Source organism: Myotis daubentonii, chromosome 6 (assembly GCF_963259705.1).
Source record: "Myotis daubentonii chromosome 6, mMyoDau2.1, whole genome shotgun sequence".
Lineage (NCBI taxonomy): Eukaryota > Metazoa > Chordata > Mammalia > Chiroptera > Vespertilionidae > Myotis > Myotis daubentonii.
In genome coordinates, this window is record NC_081845.1 from 53,032,786 (window position 1) to 53,054,278 (window position 21,493).

At 46.5% G+C, this 21,493-nt stretch overlaps 1 protein-coding gene across 11 annotated transcripts in view; it reads right to left on the reverse strand.

Annotated features, from left to right (window-relative positions):
- The window catches only part of ANKRD6 (ankyrin repeat domain 6), a 155,596-nt gene that overhangs the window by 20,471 nt on the left and 113,632 nt on the right, over positions 1 to 21,493 (reverse strand). For 6 of the 11 annotated variants that reach the window (XM_059700974.1, XM_059700970.1, XM_059700969.1 and 3 more), the window contains exons 2-5: positions 14,012 to 14,110; positions 11,632 to 11,969; positions 4,437 to 4,535; positions 2,225 to 2,323 (exon numbers count right to left, since the gene is read on the reverse strand). In XM_059700974.1, the coding sequence (XP_059556957.1) occupies positions 2,225 to 2,323; positions 4,437 to 4,535; positions 11,632 to 11,925 (492 nt within the window). In that variant the 5' untranslated portion in view covers positions 11,926 to 11,969; positions 14,012 to 14,110. The remainder of the gene's footprint in view (positions 1 to 2,224; positions 2,324 to 4,436; positions 4,536 to 11,631; positions 11,970 to 14,011; positions 14,111 to 21,493) is intronic. The other 5 variants (XM_059700965.1, XM_059700971.1, XM_059700967.1 and 2 more) reach the window with 1 other exon arrangement.

Genomic DNA, 21,493 nt, shown 5'->3' on the forward strand with positions numbered 1-21,493 from the left:
AGAAAATATCAATTATGCTGAAAAGCATTTGGATCAAGAAAATGAAAAACCAAAGTTAAGCATAAACAAAATATGGTACATTCATGCAGTGGAATATTGCTCAGCAATCAAAACGAATGAACTAATCACCCATGCAAGCACACGTTAGAGTCTTAAAAACAGTACGCTAAGTGAGAAAAGCCAGACACAAAGGCTGCGTATCGTGATTCCATTTAGATCACCTTCTGCGAAAGGCAAACAAATTGGTGGTAGCCAGGAGCTGGGAGGGGGTGGGTGAGTGGGGGATGTCACTAAAGGGAACAAAGGAACTTTTGGGGGCGATTCTCTACCTTGGTTGTGGTGGTGGTTACACAACTGTACACATTTATCTAAATTCACAGGACAGCACACCTAAGAAAGATGAACTTTACTGTACATGAATTATACCTCAAAACCTACTATTGAAAAATGTGACCCAGGAGACATACTGTCAGACATTTTCCCACTCCAAGGAATAAGACAGATCCCCCAGTCAGGGCTGCGAAGCTCGCTGAGGAAGAAGCACACTTCTTATGCGATGGAATATGATTCCGTCTTTAAAAAGAAAAATCCTGTCGTTTGTGACAACGTGGATGAACCAGAGGACCTTATGCTAAGTGAAATAAGCCAGGCAGAAAAAGACAAATACTGCATGGTATCCCTATTTGTGGAATTTAAAGAAGAAAAAGTCCAACTCAGAGGAACAAAGAGTAGAAGAGTGGTGGCCAGGAACAGGGGGAATGGGGCGACCTTGGTAAAAGGGTACACACTTTTAGTTATAAGACAAACGAGGTCTGAGGATCTAACGTAGAGCATGGTGACTATGATTGATAACACTGTATTGTATAACTGAAATTTACTAAGGGTAGAGTCTGAGTGTTCTCACTACATAAATGTAAATATGTGAAGTGATGGATGTGTTAATTAACCTAATGGGAGGAATCCGTTCACAATGTATGCACTTTAAATATGTTAACGTTTACTTGTCAGTTAAACCTCAATAAAGCGGGGAGCGGGGGGCTTGGGGGTGGGGAGAAGAGCCTTTCTAGAGGTTTCCCCAGAGGCTGTGGCTGGCACAGAACGTACAAGTCCCTCTTTCGGAATGGCCCCTCACCTGTGCTTCCAACGGTCTCTGCTGTCTGACCTGGAGTGAGGCCTTGTGGTTTCCACGATAGTTAGGACAGGAGGCAGTGGGGCAGAGCAGACAGACCCGGGCTAGGCTACGGCCCTGACTGACTCACAAACGAATCGTATGTTTCAGTCCAGGATGCACTGGCTCCCCCTTATGCTTCCTTATCCATGAGCTGGAAACCACCTACTTCTCAGAGTTGGTATGAACTCACTCACTCACGTTTCAGACCCTGTACCAATTTGGGGAAAGGGAGCAGCCACCTGCCTGCCAGGCAGCGAGCCGGGCATTACTGGAGACATGACGGTACATGGCTTGCTGCTTTCCCCCAAGCTTTTGACCCAAGAGGGAGCCATGAAAAACATTTAACCAGTAATGACAGCACAGAGCTGTATGCAGTGCCTCGGGAGCACTGCAGGAACAGCTCCATGGATCTTCCTTCGGGGGGTGGGGACCTGTCCTGGGGAAGGGGTGGGGGGCTACAGGCAGAAACGAGGAGCAGGCTACCCCAGTGGGAGTGGGCCGCCAGAGGGGACAGTGAGCCAAGCTGAGCACAGGAGGCACATGCGGGGAAAGGCACAGGGAAGAGGCTCCAGACGTGAGCGGAGGCCACTCTGGGGAGGCCCGAGACAGCGTTGGGCGGAGGAGCTTTCCCACAAGGTTTCCGGGCAGCAGGCAGAAGGGCTAGGCCAGCTGATAAGGCTGCTGGGAGGCCTCTGAAATCCAGGGACACATCATTCATGAGCAGGGAAGGAGGGGTGGAGTGAAAAGGGTGAGACGTGGTGAGTGACTGGAGGGGGAGACAGAGGAAGAGAGGATGGAGAATGCTGCTGTCCTCTCCTGCCTCCATGAGGACAACCGCAGGCGGATAAACCAATGGCTAAGCAGTGAGAGCCAGGGGAGGCCCGAGGAAGCCAAAGGCCCCAGGGTTCTCTTGCTCACCAGGTTCTCTGCTCTCCACGGGGTTTCGGGCTTCCACTTCCCTGCGGTTCCTGCTCCCCTGGGCGCTCTCTGCTCTGGGAGGAGCCCGCAGCCATCCTCACCTGTGAATGAGTTCTAGCACCTGCCGGGCCTCACCTTGTTCTTGGCGAGCACGTTGGCTCCTGCTTTAACGAGCAGCTTGACTGACTGGCTGAACCCGTGCCAGGATGCTTCGTGCAGGGCCGTGTTCCCGTCCTGAGGAACACAGAGAGAGAGCACGTCACCCGGCCTCATTCGCCTCGGTACAGTCCATACATCAGACTGAGTTTTCGGGGCACCCCACAGGCCTTGCCACTGGGGTTTCTCATTGGAATCACAGAGCCCAGAAAATGAGGCGAGTGGCTAGTTCCTCCATTCTCCCAGAAACAGCACATAACAAGGACCATTCTAGATGCATTCTAGACTTGTGATGTACAATGGATGCCTTAGGCGTCGGGGCTTAAGTGTCTTTGGGAACCCCTGTTGAGAAAGACAGTCGCATTGAACAGAATGCAACACCAGGACTCATGTCCATTCCTTCCCACCTCCATCACCCCTTGGGCTCTGCTCTGCTCCTGGCCCCAGAGAGAATCCTGCAAAGATCAGGCAAATACAGAGTCCAGCTTCATAAATTCCAGGGCCCAAGAACCAGATAGGTAGATTGCTCCTTCCTTTTTCTTCCCCAAATTCTAATTTTACCCAACTTAATCCAGAAGCCTCAGGGCCCCAAAGAACTGAGCAGGCACTGTGAAAACAGTGATTTGTGAAAAAGAAATAAGTGTCTTATGTGGCTTTTAAATAAAAATCAACCAATTAAAGATAGCTTGCATTTGCTTAACTTACAAATAAATAAATATATATATGTGTGTGTGTGTGTGTGTATTTAGTGCAATGAACTGAGTGGGGTGGGGCGTGGAGGGTGGGGCTGGGGGAGGGGGAATCATGGAGAGGAGCAGCACAAACACCCTCTGCGCTGTTCTAGGTCAGGGCTCAGGGCAGTCAGCTGGGGGCGGTGCAGGTGCACTCCCTAGTTGTATCCAGCGTCTGGTTTAGCCTTTCAGCCACACCAACAGACAAGGCGGAAAGCCGCCGACACTCACAAGGGGAAGGCCAGGGAGTGGGGCCTGTGGAAAGGGAAGTGGTGATGTGTGGCCTGGCTAGTGGAACTGACTGCACGAAGCAGGAGGCAAAGGGAAAGTGACTGGAGCGGGGCAGGGGCTGCTGGGACGATCCGCTCCGTGACCTGAGGGGCACGCAGGTGTGCTCAGGTAGCGGAAACGCACGGAGCTGCACTTAGTATTTGTGCATTTTTCGGTATATACACTTGAATAAAAAGGTGTTTAAAAAGTAAACAGGATGAATTGCTCTACATTGGAAAGTTCCATGTTTTAAGGTTGCTTAACAATTTTAAGAACACTGTATTAATATATGTCATTGGGATTTATTAAAAACTTTTATTTTACTTATTTTTTTCTTCCAATATTGTTTTAAAAAGTAACAAGCTCACTTATCAAAAAAAAAAAAAAAAAAGAGAGAGAGGAGGAGGAGGAGGAGGAGAAGACGAAAACAGTTGGGGGTGGGAGAAGCATGGCACATGCCTTTCCCCATTTACGCCTCCACATGTCACTGTACTTCTAAACTTTTTTAGGGGGGTGGGGAACCATTTACGTTTATGTGGTTGCCCACTGCTGCCATAAAACAGGGGGAAGATTAAAAAATAAATTTAGCCTTGGCCAGTGTGGCTCAGTTGGTTGGGTATCATCCCAAGCACCAAAAGGTTGTTGGTCTGATTCCTGGTCAGGACACAGGCCCAGGTTGCTGCCTTGATCGCTGGTGTGGGGCGTGTAGGAGGCAGCCAATTGATGTTTCACTCTCACATCGATGTTTCTCTCTCTCCGCCTCTCCCTTCCTCTCTCCCTAAAAATCAATAAAAAATATATATTTTTTTCAAAATAAATAAAAAATGTTTTTCATTTACTGGGATATCAGATATTCTTTCTAAGTACATTTGGGCTGGTTTCATCATATTAAATCCTGAGTGATAAGCCTCAGGAATGATAACATCTTGCGTGTGGGTCCTCAGGCTGGCACGTCCCACTTCACCTTGTCTTTTTTTTTTTTTTTTTAATATATTTTATTGATTTTTTACAGAGAGGAAGGGAGAGGGATAGAGAGTTAGAAACATCGATCAGCCGCCTCCTGCACACTCCCCACTGGGGATGTGCCCACAACCAAGGTACATGCCCTTGACCAGAATCGAACCTGGGACCCTTGAGTCCGCAGGCCGACGCTCTATCCACTGAGCCAAATCGGTTAGGGCTCACTTCACCTTGTCTTGTCGGTCCAGGGCACAGCCCTCCTGCGTGAGCGCCGAGATGACCTCAGTGTTCCCCACCACGGCCGCGCGGTGCAAGGCGGTCTGATCCCCCTGCAGGACGACACGGAGGCAGGAACAGGGGTCAGCTCTCCCAGCACCCACTCCACTCCCTCCGACACAGGGCACCTCCCACACAAAGCAAACTGGTTACCACCACGAGCAAGGTGGGCTTTGCAGTCGGGTTAGTAGACAACACGCGGCAGGCGGAGCAATTTTATTCAGTGGGAACGTTAAGCCAACTGCAGAACGGTCCTTGGCTGCAGAGCTAACCTCAGAAAGAAGGTCCCGCCCTCACCTGCGGCCCCGGGTGGGGTATGGCAGTGTTCAGCTGGGCTGTAGCTGTCACCTGTGAGGAGTGGGTCTGAGAGCACGGCTGTGTGTGCTATGCAATTAGGGCAGCAATGCCGGGAATCTTTACTCCCTACTGCAGCGGTTCTCAACCTGTGGGTCGCGACCCCTTTGGTGGTCGAACGACCCTTTCACAGGGGTCGCCTTAGACCATCCTGCATATCAGATATTTACACTGCGATTCATAACAGTAGCAACATTACAGTTATGAAGTAGCAACGAAAATAATTTTATGCTTGGGTCACAACATGAGGATTTGTATTTAAAGGGCCAGAAGGTTGAGAACCACTGCCCTACTGAGTCCCCTAGCTCCCTGCTTCCAGAGAAATCGCCATCCTGCCATGCCAGCTGGCAGCACTCATGATCTGATGGTGGGAGTGTATTTGTTGACTGACTTGTACTGGCCACAAGCTATGGCGGGGTTTACGCTGTGTCATCGCCGGATTCCAGAGATGCCAAGCCATCACTGCACATGTCTACCAAGCCTCTTCTGATCTTTCCCGACAACACCCTCACTGATTTACGCTGTATTTGACCCCTTTCTCTGTGATCAGATTCCTGAAATTGCAGACCTCCTCTTTCTCTATCAGGGTGCCAAAGGGAACTTGACTCTTTCTAATTGCAGCTGGGAAAAGGAATATATGCTCTTAGAGCAGTGGTTCTCAACCTTGGCTGCACATTAGAATCACCTGGGAATCTTTTTAAAATCCTGATTTCTGGGCCTCATCCTCCGGAAATTCTGTTTCTTTGTTACTAATGTTGTGACCTCACCCCATAACAAAGAAACAGAATTTCCGGGGGATGAGGCCCAGAAATCAGGATTTAAAAAAGATTCCCAGGTGATTCTAATGTGCTGCCAAGGTTGAGAACCACTGTCTTAGAGGCAAGACAGTCAAGACTGTTAGGAGAGTTCTGAAGTGCCCTAAGAGCACATCTGATCTCTGACAAGCACTCAGCAAGTCAAGCTGAGACGAATGGAGTCCAATCTGGGGTCCAGGTTCACAGGGGAGGTGAGTGATCAGTGGAAAATGTTCCTTCACTGGTAAAAGGAGGGGTGATGATCCTCAAGGCCCCTCCCTTCTCTGGGGTTCTGTGATTTGGTTGATAAGAGTTTGCATAAATGAAGTTTCCTAGTGGAGAACCAGAGGGGCAATCACCCTGGGGCATCCCTGGCCCTTAGCCAGAGAGAGGAAAGGGAGATGATTATAAAACAGAAAACCTTAAGATTTTTCAAGGAGGAATGCTCTGCTACCTATAAATAACCCTAATGAAATTCTGGTTCTACTTACTAAACTCCCTGGAATTAAAAACAATACACTTCAAAAGCACTTAATTGGAAAAAATGTTCTAGAGATGGATAATGGTGATGGTTGCACAACACTGTAAATGCACTTAATGCCACTGAGCTGTATGGTTACAGTGGTAAATTTTATGTTATGTACATTTTATCACAATAAAAAAGCACTTAATGCTATTTAAAACTCAAATTCACTTTCTTTAGATTAAAAATCCCCCCTTAGAAATCCAAGAGAAGTGATTTTTATTTTCTGCCTTATACTTTTTAATACCTCCCAACTTTTTGTACTTAACATTTAACTTTTAGTACCAGGAAAAACAGCTATTTATTAAAAGTCTGAGCTGTAATGAACTGTGTGGCAGAATCCTTTCCCACTGTTCATTCGTAGAACTTGGGGGAGATTTCCGCAGTGTCGGTCAGGACATCGAGCCCCATTACCGGGACTTCATGCACTGTCCGCAGATCCCTGCCCTCAGCACCCTACGCTATTATTCCCATTATAAATTAAGTGTAGAGTTGGTTTTTCCCTACCTTCCCAGGCCCCTCGTTCAAAGAGGACCCTGTCTTTGGGACATGCTGGCAAAAGAAGACCATGGCCAGTGGGGCAGCAGCTGCAGTGTGCCAAGCCATTTCACATCCATTTCAAACATTGTAAGAAGTGTCTCCAGATGACATATACTTGTTGCCCAGACAAGTGATCATATGAAAAACTGCCCGTGTCTTAACTTTTTAAGTTTCTATAAGAATTTCTAAGACTGCCCAACTTCCTATCAGAACGGTGATGGATTTGCACAAAATGGATCTCGAGTGAAATTTGTTAATACTGACCTGATCTGGCACTCTGTTCTCAGTCAGAAAGGTGAGGTTGAGGCTCACCCTTTCAGCGTAAACACTGACTTGGCCAGCCAGACTGGTAATGGTTAGAGGCCTTTTAACATTCCCACAAACTGCAGGCACTTTAACGAATACTCCTTGGACCCACCAGAACAACCTTTCACAGAACAAAACTTAACCACTCCGCCATGCTGTGCATAAAGTGTGAGCAGTAAGCCCTGGACACGGGTGGCATCAGCCTCTCCGACCACACAAGTCGCCTCACAAAGGGCCTCTGCTGATTAGGGCATGGTCTACCCTATGCATTGCTTTCGGTCAAATGTTTTATCGTGTTTCACAAGCTGCCACTAAATCATGAATTGAGGCAGCTTTGGAGCCAGAATGTAACCATCATTTATTACTTTCTTTTAACATGAATCTACTGTATTTACTTCCCTCGAGATAACTTTCCTTTATGAAAGTTTAGCTCAATGCGAGAAGCTAAATCTAACTTTTAGTTCAGCCCTTAGGAACCAATTTCTAGATGGATTAGCAAGACTCAAAGAGAGATTTGCCCGGCCAGCGTGGCTCAGTGGTTGAGCATTGACCTATGAACCAGGAGATTATGCTTCCATTCCCAAGCAGGGTACATGCCCAGGTTGTGGGCTCGATCCCCATTGTGGGGACTTGCAAAAGGCAGCCTATCAATGATTCTCTCTCATCACTGATGGTTCTCTCTCTCTTTCCCTTTCCCTTCCTCTCTGAAATCAATAAAAATGTAAGAAGAAAAAAAAAGACTAAAGAGATCTAACAAGAGTATGAGGCTGCAGTGAGAACACAAACTGGAGAAACCACGATGGCAGCACAGGTAAACAGCTGAAATTGCTGCCTCGCACAACCACTTCAAAAATACAACTAAAAGACAAAATGGACATCACTCAGAACCACAGGAAGGTTGGCTGAGTGGAAATTCTACAACTAGAAGGAAAGAGAAAAGCACACTGAGACTCAGAAGAGGTGCAGAAGTAAAGTGCAGAGGTATAGAGGCGCACGCAGAAAGGGCTGGCAACTGAGGACACGGTTGTCTTTTTCAATCTGGAGGGAGTCACAAGTTCCCGATGGCTCTGAACTCCAGTTCCAGGTGAGTCTCTGGGGACCCAGACTCATATGGGGAGAAACTGGACTGTCTGGCATCGGGCGGAACTCGAGGGCAGCTTTCTCTCAGAGATGCTTGCAGCGATTACCGGGACACTGAGACCCCGGGGCCTCTTAGGGCAGGACTGAGGATCAGCCATAGCTGTTTGCTCCACCCTGTTGATTCCCTGAGACCCCGCCCCACCCAAGCTGTGCCCAGAGGCTTTTTGGCCCTTTGCAATCTAAAATTACCTAACAAGCTGCAGCTGGGTCAGAGAGACCCAGAACATCCAAAAGAAGGCCCAAGGCCCCACAGCAGGTTGCATTGCTTCATAGCTGGGCCTCATCTGGGCACCTCCAAACCCCAAACAAAGAAGAGGAATCTGCAGATCTCTCCGTAGCTCCTGCTGGGTAGCCTCAGGCAGAGGCTAAATTAGCACCTCCTTAGATCCAAGAGCCAGTGTACCCCAGTGGTCAGAGTGGGACCATCCAGATTACAACTCCTCAGATCCATAAGGGAAACACTCAGGGGGCAGACTCAGTGAGCACCAAAGCTCCATAAGGGTGTCCCCAGCGCAGAAGTTCACCCACCGTAGACACAGCTGATTCTCACAGCCAATTGGCCTGGAGGTCAATTCCTCCCACTGATGCCAACAACAATCAAGGCTTAACTACAAGACTGTGCACAAAGCCCACAAAGGGGTGCACCAAGAGTGTCTATCTCAGGTAATTGGGGAGGCTGAGCTACTGGGCCTTATAGGACACCTAGCACAGAAAGCCACTCTATCAACACAGGGAAGCATAAAAAATGCGGAGACAAAGAAACAGGTCACAAATGACAGAAATGGAGGAAAGCAAACTACTGGATATAGAGTTCAAAACCACGGTTATAAGGTTTTTCAAGAATTTTCTAGAAACCACCAATAAATTTAGTGAGACCCTCGATAAATCTAGTGAGACCCTCGAGGATATGAAAAGGGACCAATTAGAAATTAAGCATACACTGACTGAAATAAAGAAAGAATATTATACAGAATCCCAACAGCAGACTAGAGGATCGCAAGAATCAAGTCAAAGATTTGAAATACGAAGAAGCAAAAAACACCCAACTGAAAAAGAAAAAAAAAAGAATCCAAAAATATGAAGATAGTGTAAGGAGCTTCTGGGACAACTTCAAGCGTGCCAACATCTGAATTATGGGGGTGCCAGAAGAAGAGAGGGAGCAAGATATTGAAAACCTATTTGAAGAAATCATGACAGAAAACTTCCCCTACCTGGTGAAAGAAATAGACTTACAAGTCCAGGAAGTGCAGAGAACCCCAAACAAAAGGAATCCAAAGAGGACCACACCAAGACACATCATAATTAAAATGCCAAGGGCAAAAGACAGAGAGAGAATCTTAAAAGCAGCAAGAGAAAAACAGTTACCTACAAGGTAGTACCCATACGACTGTCAGCTGATTTCTCAACAGAAACTATGCAGGCCAGAAGGGAGTGGCAAGAAATATTCAAAGTGATGAATAGCAAGACCCTACAACCAAGATTACTCTACCCAGCAAAGCTATCATTCAGAATTGAAGGTCAGATAAAGAGCTTCACAGATAAGAAAAAGCTAAAGGAGTTCATCACCACCAAACCAGTATTATATGAAATGCTGAAAGGTCTCCTGTAAGAAGAGGAAGAAGAAGAAAAAGGTAAAGATACAAATTATGAACAACAAATACACATCTATCAACAAGTGAATCTAAAAATCAAGTAAATAATCAGATGAACAGAATAAACTGGTGATTATAATAGAATCAGGGGCATAGAAAGGGAGTGGACTGACTATTCTTGGGGGGAAAGGGGTATGGGGGACGCGGGAAGAGACTGAACAAAAATCGTGCACCTATGGATGAGGACAGTGGGGGGTGGTGAGGGCGGCGGGACGAACCGGGTGGAGGGGAGCTATGGGGGGAAAAAGAGGAACAACTGTAATAACCTGAACAATAAAGATTTAATTAAAAAAAAAGAAACAAAAAAACCTGGCAAATGGATAAATTATGGTATATCTATTCAATGAAATACTACTTGGTAAGAGGAATGAACGACTGTTTCATGCAACATGTATGAATCTCACATAGACTGTGCTAAATAAAGAAGCTAGATTCAAATGGACAAAAAAAAAAAGAGAGAGAACACAAACTGTCCTCAACCACCTGGCACAGCTGTTTCCTGCATCTCCCCTTTCTCTGCGGAGACCTTTGAGTGGCACTGCTTGTCTCCAGGCCACAGCCCCCGCCCCCACCTTTACTCCCCTCAGACAGAGCCCTCCCTCAGAGCCTTCATCCTTGCCTATGGGTCCGTAAACACTGGTGAAAGCCAAAGTCAGCTGTTCCCCACCAGAAGAGGCTGTCCTTCAGCTGCACCCTGAGCTTTGTTCACACTCGATGGGGTGGTTCTGGGGGACTGAGAGAGACACTTCTCTGGTATAAACCCAGCCACCTTTAAATTACTAAGATACGAAGTGAAGGCTCTGGGAGACTCTTCCCCAGAGCACAACACAAACAACTGAACAACTTGAGAACAAACTGGAACACAGTCAATTACCTGCAAATCTACTTTCCTCCTATAAAGCGCAAGTTTACTGTTGAAATATTTCCTCTTTGAAATAGGACACAGAAAAGAACAAAATGTGTCCTCAATACATACTTATTAATATGCCCAAGAAGCAAGTGTGACATAATTCTTATTTCTATGATTTAAACATGAAATTCTGAAACTTTGGGGAAATTTTTAAAAAACTGGGAAAAGTATAACACTGTCAACAGCATTTACTCACTTTTTTATTCAGTGAATACTTATTGACCTCTACTATACTCCAAGTGTCATGGCATCCAACTCCTTCATTCTACTGATAAAAGAAACCAAGACCCAGTGCAGGTCAGTGCCTCGCTGAGGATAAACAAGCTAATTCGGGTAGCATGGTTGGGTGAGAATTCAAATAGTTGAGGCTCTTTGCACTCACCCCTACCTGTTTCCAACCTGTGAAGCCAATTAACCTGAGGACATGTCTTTAAAAGATCAGGTACCTCTGTGGGGTTGGGCGGCCCTTTATGGCTTCATTACCAGTAAGCTAAGTGCTTCAGTGCAGTGCCATGGCCTCTCTAGGTGCCCGAGGAGTAGCTGTTGAATGATTAACTGCAAAGCAGCAGAAGGAAAAATGTTGCAGCTGGAAACTTGCAGTTGGCACTTTCCTTTGGAACACGTTGACCTGTTTGTAAGATACATGAACTGCCAGTTCTCAATTTTTCTGACATCAGTGTTCCTTGCTTGGGGATTTTTAAGATGTTTGGAAGCTCTGAGGTCTAAATCCTTGTTCTGATATTCTTTCAGTATTCTCTCCTACATGGTGAGAAAGAGTGAGCAGATTCCAAAGCGAAGCTCATGGAAGAAACCCCAGTCATGCAAGGGTGGAACATGCCCCTCTTCAGGAGGAACCCCTTCCAGGTGACACAGGCAGACATGTTGCAAGGAAGCTCAAGACAGGCTAGGTGCACAAAGCAAGTTGCTGACCTCTTTTTCTCTCTCTGATCTTCTAAGGTTCTTCCTAGCCTTTCTCCTCTGGTTTTTCTTATTTTTTTCTTCCTTCATGCCTTTCACCGTGGCCACAGGGTCCTGGACTATTTCTGGGGTGGGGGCTGTGTGATTGCTCATTGACCAATCAGAGATGGCGTTAGAGCTCCAATGAGAGTTGATAGGATTGACGAGAGGCAAGAGGGAATTTGCTCCTGCGGTTGCATATTCTAAAGAACTGGTTTCCACAGGTTCAAATTCATAATAATCCCACTCCAGGCCACTGGAAGACATTCTTCAACTAATTCTCAGTCTTTACCATGACATAAGAACAGTATCTGCAGAAGATGAAGTCAGGGGTAAATGCTTCATAACATTAACATTCTCTGTTTCTATCCACCATCCAAGATAATGTCTTGGGTATAGGCAGCTTCTGAAATTACTTTTTTCAATAATGAATTTTCCAGCTTCTTTAAGGAGCACCCATAAAGGGTTTCCTTCCTGAAATTCTTGCATAAGTTTCAAGACTGATCATTAACAAGCAAGGCAGATACACAGAAGACAGACATGAGCCACATCTGGCAAATGCATTACTTCAGAACTAGTGAAGGTCCATTCCACCTTCTCCATCCTCACCTGTTTTTACACTGTTTTATTGTTGTGTTCTTATTTTGCTTTATATTAAGTTATCTGAGAGAAGTAATGTGTGGATTGTCCTGTTTAAGTGAAAAAGATGAAAGAAAATAAATACTAATTCAAAAAAAGAGAGAGGATGTTCCTGTTAAAAGTAGCGCTGGCTTTTCCTTCGGCTAGCATAGCTATATTGACACGGCTCCCCTTGGTTACCTTGTGAGAACTCCTGCCTGTTTTGAGTTCTTATCTTGTCTGATATAAATAGCAGAAGCTAGGGAGTTAGCATGGCTTTTGCTGCATTAGACCTCAGACAAGAGTGCTGGGTTGGGATAGGTTAGCATGCCTGGCATTGCAGCCTTGCCATCATGACAAGCAAGGGCTTTAATTATCTAAAGAGGAGACCAGATGCACCCCAGGATGTGTGCACCAGCAACTCCAAGGCCTGCCTTTTCTGTGGTCAGAATCTCTTCTCTCTCCTGATATTTTTGCTGTCATCTAAGGGTATGATGTAATCATGAATGTAATGATGGCTATAGTATGGGAAAATAAAAATAGCATATGGCCCAAGGTAGATATCAACAGCTTAAAACTAAATCAGTGTCTTCTGAAAATAATGTTCTTGATGACTCAACAGATTCCAAATATAACAAGATATTTATGAATGACACTGAACAGCCTTCTGCCCATCATAAAACAATGACATATTGAGTTATCTCTGTTTGCCAAATTTTAGAACATTACACAGAGGCCCAAAGAAAACTAGAAGCCTTTTGGAAATGCACACCCTAGCATGCCTGAGGATCTCAAATTTGCTAATACTCTGTAACCACAGTTATTAAAGGTGAATCTGGAAGAGGTTATAAGCGCAAACTCTCCAAAATGCTGTGTTCCTTACAGAAGGGCTTATTCCTTAGAGTCCTACTACACAAACTAGAGTTAGAAACAGATTCCAGTCACATTATCATAGGACTTTTCCTAATAGTTAACTGGAGAACAATTTACATAATCTTTTCTATATCCCCTTCTTAGAGAAGCCACCTTTCCCAAAGACCCAATAGAGCACCCCAGGTACTATGTGACCCCACCCCACCACTGCTGATTGGCTCAGAAATGGATACGTGATCCCAAAGAAGCCAGCTGGAGTCTCTCTAGATAATCTGAGTGAAGAGACTCAGAGGCTGAGTCTCAATAATGGTACAGCACCAGAGTGAGCGCCATCTGCAGGCCTCCTTTTTCTTGGGTTCCATGAGACCAGTTCTGTTTTCTTTGAATAGGTTGTTTTAAACTGAATGTACACTGATTAAGAGAAATCAAAGTGAGAAAAGGAATAAAGAAAGTTTTTAAGCCCCACCTTTTCTCCAATGGTAAGCTTGATCAATACTCACTTGTGTGTGTGTGTGTGAGTGTGTGATTGAGTGAGTGTGTGTGTGGTGCTCCTTCATACTGAGACAGGACACAGACAAAATGCCCTCTGAAGCTCTGCACTTAAATGATGCTTGGTAGGAAATGAACCATGAGAGGAATTTAGCACACATTCCCAAACTCTAATTTGCCATTGAGAATGGGTCCCAGAATAGGTCTTCAAGAGTAAGCTCTTCCCACCATGGGGACCAAGACATTGAAAAAAGGGGCTGAAGAGCATCTACTCCCCTCCCACCTCACAGCTGGTTCCATGCTGTACTGTGGATTTCTAGGCAGACAAGCTCCTCTGACCACCCACCCCGATAGAATGGTGGCTTCTACTCACATCGTCCTGAACATCGAGGTCGCAGCCAGCCTTCAGCAAGATCTGGACCACAGCAAGGTGACCTTTATTGGCAGCGAGATGCAGGGGGGTCCGGCCATGCTGTTGATGCAAAGCAAACACCGATTTCAAAACAGGACATCAAAATCACTCCCCTGGGACAGATTGCACAGTGGCGTTTCATCCCTTCCCCTAAGGTTTGATAGAAGATTCTTATGGATTTATCCAGAATTCAAGTTTGTCTCAGTTAACCTTGGCTATTGGCACTATAACCAATGAACAAAACAGGCTCAAAATGTGAATATTTCCCTTAGTGAATAATTTCTACTCTCACCCATTAAAACAAGCAGGAAATTAGAGGTTTCCTATTTTCTTTTGTTTTCCCACAGGTGCTAATACTCAGGGGCAATGAAGTGGCCACAATGCACTTGATGGGGTGAGATGGGAGAAGAGCAATAGGCCAAGCTTATCAGCCCTGGGAAAATCTGGTTCGTAATTACTCAGAATTCAAACTGCTGGCCCAACTGATTAGACCTGATTCTCCCCATTTTTTTATTTTTATTTTTTACAGAGAGGAAGGAAGAGGGATAGAGAGTTAGAAACATCGATGAGAGAGAAACACCAATCAGCTGCTTCCTGCACACCCCCCACTGGGGATGTGCCCACAACCAAGGTACATGCCCTTGACCGGAATCGAACCTGGGACCCTTCAGTATGCAGGCCAATGCTCTATCCACTGAGCCAAACCAGTTAGGGCATCTCCCCATTTTTAAAAACAAATTTGAACATTACAAAATTATTTCAGCCATTCAAAAAGATGAATAATATTTTATTATTATTATTGTGTAATATGTACATTCCACTAACTACTTTTTAAAAATTAGGGAAACCATAGACGTTCCTTGTCAACCCCTCCCCGATCTCATTTTCCCTCCCATCCCAGAGGTAACCACTCTTTAAAAAATTTTTTTTAATTAATTTATTTTTTAAAAATATGTTCCTATTGAATTTTAGAGGGGAAGGGAGAGGGATAGAGAGATAGAAACATCCATGAGAGAGAGACATCAATCAGCTGCCTCCTGCAAAACCCCTAATGGGGATTGAGCCCACAACTTGGCATGTGTCCTGACCGGGAATCGAAACAGAGACCTCTTTGTTCATGGGTTGATGCTCAACCACTGAACCACTGGACAACCACCCTTAAATTTGACATTCCTTTTATTGTATTTGCCTTTTATTATATTTTACTACATGTTTGTAGCCATAAACAATATATAAACATTGATTTGTTTTCAAACCTTACATAAATAGTAAGTATTAATACCTGGCTGGCGTGACTCAGTGGTTGAGCATCAACCTATGAACCAGAAGGTCGAGGTTTGATTCCCAGTCAAGGGCACATGCCTGGGTTGTGGGCTCGATCCCCATTAGGGGGCGAGCAGGAGGCAGCCAATCAATAATTCTCTCTCATCATTGATGTTTCTCTCTCTCTCTCCCTCTCCCTTCCTCTCTGAAATGAATAAAAATATTTTAAAAAATAGTAAGTATTAAACTGTACAATATCATTTGGTAATTTTGGATCCAACATTATATTTTTGAGATTTTTTTTATATTCTCACATGCAGCTCCAGTTCTTTTATTCATTGTTCATTGTCTCCTACTCACAGACATGCAGGCTGTTTTTAGTGGTTTGCAGAACACAATTGTGTGGACGTCTCCTTATGCACCTGAGAAGGCTTCTTAGCCCTACTATTGGGTCATAGAGATGGCCCTTTGCCTGCCTTAAGCATGCAGCTCCTCATATATGGCATTGAGGGTAACACCCAGAATAACCCTCTTCGGTATAAAACAACTTCTGAGATCTGACTGCGCCAAACCCCAAATTCTCTTAATTCTAAAGGAGACATTATGTCCCCTTTGCTTCCTCCCTCAAGTTCACTGTGAAGATAGCGCCCCGCCCCCCCCCTCAATTTCAAGCATCATTTCACCCCGGCCCCCAGCCATGCAGAAACACCCTGGAGGATTCAGATCTCATGGATCCTTTTCTTAAATCCTTTTTCAGCACCTCAGTAAGATTCCCCAAAGACATTTACTGATATTCTAGCAGGATAAACCCATTTATGATTTCAATAAAGTGCCAGTTTGCCATGGGCAACTAGCCGTGGAGGAAAACAGATAGCAAACAATAAAGGATCTTCATTACTACCCATGAAATGCAATCAAAACGCTAGAAAGATGCTGGAAAGAGGTCGGAGCTCACTTTAAAATTAGAATTCTTAATTAAGAAAAAGTTATTCGCAAGGAAGTGTGATATAAAAAGCCTTTATAAAAAAGCAATGTCTGAGATGAAGAGTGACTGTCCTTGGCTGATGACTGTGCTCAGTGCCTGCTACTTAACCTTGATTCTTTAAATGAAATGTCCACAGCTGATCAGATGGAGCAAAATGACTGGGTGCCGCTCACTGGCCCTGTGCCAGGCTCCACCTGTCATTGTGTGTCCTTGTCAAGGATACGAGGCATTCTGCAACACAGGGAAGTCGTTACGTGTGAGGAGAAACGTGTTAGGAAGGCTGACAGAATGATGGGACAAAAGTGTGTTTGAGCAACTGAAAAAATACAGACCATGAGGGCAGGGGAAGCTGCCGGGAGAGAGGCTGGAAAATACGCCCCAGGCCGAGGGGCCACTGGGTGTCGGAGGAGCCCTGAGGGACATCCTCGTCAGCATTCAGATATTACTGGTGGGAGGCAAGGCCCAAGGAGGTGAAAATGTTGTCTGAGTAAACACAGATAATCAGAAATCAGAAGAAGGAATACTGCTGTTCACACCAGGTCGCACCGGGCGGGCATTTGAGAAACTCTAAGTCGTGACAAAAGTCCATCGTCTGGAGATGCCTTCCTCATCTCCAGAGAGTAAAGGCCGGGACATTCATTGTAGCCCCACAAGTCTAACTCAAATCCCAGCTCTGACTGACACGCCTGTGTGCTTCTGTGCACCGCACTCTCCCCAGCCTGACTCCTCACCTGTGAACTAGAAGGGGCCTCCACTCCCCACCCACAGGACTGAATAGGATAAATGAGGTAACACCCACTACCTAACACGGATTCCTTCCCCTCCAGCTGCCCTCGGCCCTCGCCCTGAAGCACCCAACTGCTCCCTCTCCTCCTTGACACCCCACAGCCTGGCCTTAGCCAATGCCCCGGGGCAGAGTTGGATGTCTGTCAGTCATTCGGACAGCCAGAGGGGTCCCCCCCACCCCCGCAGGAGGGTGGAGGTCCTACCAGCCGGTGCTGATCCACTCGCCCACTTCCATTTTTGAAGCACAGTCCACAGTTCCTAGTCTTTATGTACCTGCAAGGAAAGACTCCTTTGGCGGGAATGTCCTCCCAACAATGCCTTCTCCGATTCTCCAAGAAGAAATGTTTCTGGCCTTCCCTGCTCTAACCCCCCAGCCCTTCAGGTCCCTTTGAGGAAACAGCCACATTCTGTTTTGAGGGTCACCCTCGGTGCTGACTTCTTCCAACTAGGTTGGGATCTCCCTGAGGGTGGACCGTGCCTTCCCTAAATGATGAAGCAAGTTGACTCTGGGGTCGGGGAGCAGGGGGCGCATATCCAGTGTTCCTCAACCACAGGGCAGGCTGGGGCTGCCAAGGCCACTGGAGCAATCCCATAGTTCCAGGCTTGACCTCAGAGGAATGGAGAGCTTGTGATGGCTGTGGACTGAGTTCTGGGATGTCAGTGATAGACATCCCGGAGGCTTCACAAGCATTTAAGCAGCTGCACAGTGACATGGGGGCTTCTCTGAGGAGGCTGAGTATCCCCCTCATGTGTCTGGTGCCTTTCTGGTATCGACATAACAGCAGCCAAGGCAGCAGTAATCAGTTTCTACTGAACCAAAAGCTGTGCACCCCTGTCCCTAGGGCCTTTCTCCCACAAGACCAACCCCCTTAGACACATACATGAATATTTTCTCACACACACACACACACACACACACACACACACACACACACACACACACACACACCATCACCACCACCCAAAGAAGGACAGTGAGAGAGGAGCAGAAATGTACTTGGTTTTCCAGAACATTCTGTAGTGAAAAAACAGCAAAGGTGGAGCTGTTAAGGGGAGCAGCTGCTCCCACCCAGCACACAGATGCACTCCAAGGTCATACCTGACAACGGGGAGGGCTGGAATGCTCTAAGTGTGAGGAAGCAGATAAAAACTGATTGTTAGCGGGGACTTGGAATGACAGACTCAAGGACGCAACTGCTCTCACCTCCAGGCCCCTAGCACTGGCCAGTGGAAGAAGTGGGAACAGGAGAAAAGACTAAGTACTATGCACGAGAAGAAGACGTTTTAGAAGCATCAGTTTGTTCTGGGTCCTACCCCAGTTTTCCTCAAAGACCAGTTCTACCCAACTGAATGCAGGCCCTGGTGGGCCCAGGGAGAACAATAATAATGAGGACAAGAGCAAGGGACAGAAGTAGCTAACATTTATGAGGCACATGGTAGGCTCCATCCTAAGAATTTTACATGTACTTGCCCAGTCAATCCTCCCAATGACCTGTGTGGTAGGCAATATCGTTAAGCCCATTTTACAAACGAGAAAACTGAGGCATGGAGAGACCCTTGCTTGTTCTATGTCACACAACAGGTCATTAGAGTCTGGACTCACCCCTTAGCTGTCTGATCCAGGCCCTCATGCTGACCCCCATTCTGCTGCTGCGGGGGTAAGGCTGTCCCCTGGCAGAGGGGCTTTGTGTCTCACCCTCAGGAAGCCCCCAAGACTCCCAGATGCTGACCTCGGAAGGTGCGTGGAAATAACCTGCTTTCCTTTAAATCTCAAGGACAGAGTGAGGCTTTCCATTCTCACTGTACATGAGAATCACCTAGGGAGGCTGGTCCATTTGTCCGTCTATCAGCCTCTGCTTTTCCCTGAGTCCCTTCTCCAGAGGTTCTGACTCAACTCCCTATGGTGGGACTCAGGCAATACTGCCGAGGTTGTATCATTTGTCATACAACCTCCCCAGGGGATTCTAATGAGTGACCCGGGCTGAGAGCCGGGCCAGGGTAACTCTCCCCGGAGCAGCTACAGGCCCTTGGGCAAAACCCGCCGCGTTGGGCCTGTCCAAGCAAGAGCCATTCCTCTTGCTACATTCTTCATGATGCTCTCATGCACACCTGCCCGCACAACACACTAAAACCCCACTTTGCCACAACCCAGGGCTTCCTGGATCTTAAAAGAATATATAAGCAATAGAGTGACATTCCTAAAAATTTGAAAGGTAAAAGCAAGTTGTCTGTAACACTACCACCCAATACAACTATTACCATTTTATCCACACTTTTTCAGTGCACCTTTTCTCTTTATGTGTTTGTGCAGTTATAGTCACATAAAACTGCCTTGCTTTCTGCATTGACATTATGTCTTAAACCAGTGGCTCTCAAGCTTTATTGGGCAGCAGAATCTCTTGGAGGGCTTGTTCACAGACATATCTGGGCCCCTTGGCAGAGTTTCAGATACAGCAGGCCTGTGGTGCAGACAGAATTTGCATTTCTAACAAGTTTCCAGGAAAAGCAGATGCTGCTGGTATGGGACCACATTTTGAGAACTGACATAAATCACTGCTTTTCTACCACGTTGCACATTAGTCACCTGAAAATTAAAACAAAACAAAAAAATCTGAAACCTTACCACCAAATGGTTGAATTCCATCAGCTTAGGGTTGGGTCTGTTGTGGGTATTTTTAAAAATATATATTTTTTTTATTGCTTTCAGAGAGGAAGGGAGAGATAGAAACATGGATGAGAGAGAATCATCAATCAGCTACCTCCTGCAGGCCCCCTACTGGGGATCGAGCCTGCAACCCAGGCATGTGCCCTGACCGGGAATCAAACCGTGACCTCCTGGTTCATAGGTCGACATTCAACCACTGAGCCTCGCTGGCTGGGCTGTTGTGGGTTCTTTTTAAATTCTAGGTGATTGTAATGTACAGCCAGAGGTTATGAACCTTGCACTCGTTGAAGATGCTAGCTCCTCCAACTCGCTCTGATACCAGGATAAGCCAGTGGTCGGCAAACTGCGGCTTGCAAGCCACATACGGCTCTTTGGCCCCTGGAGTGTGGCTCTTCCACAAAATACCACGTGCAGGTGTGCATGTACAGTGCAATTGAAACTTCGTGGCCCATGCACAGAAGTCGGTATTTTGTGGAAGAGCCACACTCAAGGGGCCAAAAAGCCGCATGTGGCTAGCGAGCCGCAGTTTGCCGACCACTGGGATAGGCCATCTGAGACGGGCAGGGGTGAGAGGACACAAGACCCTGCAGAGCGCACACATTTCCCTTGATCCAACCATGATCAACTTCCGGGGAACTGAACAGCAAAGGGTCTGGAGATGTTGCCAAGCAACAACCACAGAGAGGTGGCCCTGCTGTCCACAGCTCCGGGCTGTGGTGTGGGGTGCTGCTCTGTTCTGGCAGGTTGAGCCAGTGGGTCCCACTTCCAGCAGGACTGCTGCACAAGAACAGCAGAGCGAGTCCTGTTCCAGCAGGTGACCCATAAATTACACTAACAGGTGGTCATACAGGGAGCGCAGAACAAATGGTCCCTGCTGCACAGTTTGAAGAGGCCAACGCCCACCTGGAGGGGCGGGACTATGTCAGGGCACATTCCAGGGGGGGATTCCTGTTCAGATAAACATCTCCTGTCAACAGGATGACAAGGGAGCCCGGCCAAAAGCCAGCAGCTTAAAATGCACCTTGAAAGGAAGTGGAGGTGTTTTATTCCCAGCATGTGTGCAGATATGCTGCTTAACCCTGTCACTGGTCAGTCCCAGGAAGACCGAGGGAGGCAAGGTGTTTATGTAGAGGAGACCTCCCTCGGTAGGAGCTGAGCCCCAGGGAGGGGGACGAGGCATCAGTTGAGAACCACAACCCACAGAAACAAGTTTGGAAAGACTCTTCCCTCCCACTGACTCCTTGGGCCTGGGAGCCCTGGCCCGAAAGCTGGTCACTCCCTCATCTAGCAAAGACTCAGAGGTCGGGTCACAGCTCCTCTCTCCTGCTCAGGTCTCAGATCCTCCGTACTAAAGGGCAGGCCTTTCAGACCATGAATGATGAACCCCAGAATGGGTCCACAAAGTGAGAAAGAAGGGTGTTGGTGCTTAGCCATTCCTGGAACAAAATCTTTGCTGACATGCTTATGTCCAAGGTCACACAGAGAAGTGAGGCAAAGGAGAGAGGAATTGAGACCCATTAGCTCAAAGAAATGAAACAATTGTTATTACAAGGAGGGCAGTTGCATAGATGTGACCCACGCAAGGGAAAACAGTTTAACAGGAAGAATTTAGCTGAGATTATAGAACAATTTCAAAATGACAGTAGTTCCTTTTTTCAGATCATGAGAAATACAATAGATCAGGGTTGCATAGTCGTTTTAAATATTTTTTCCCTCAATTACAGTTGACATTCAATTTATATTA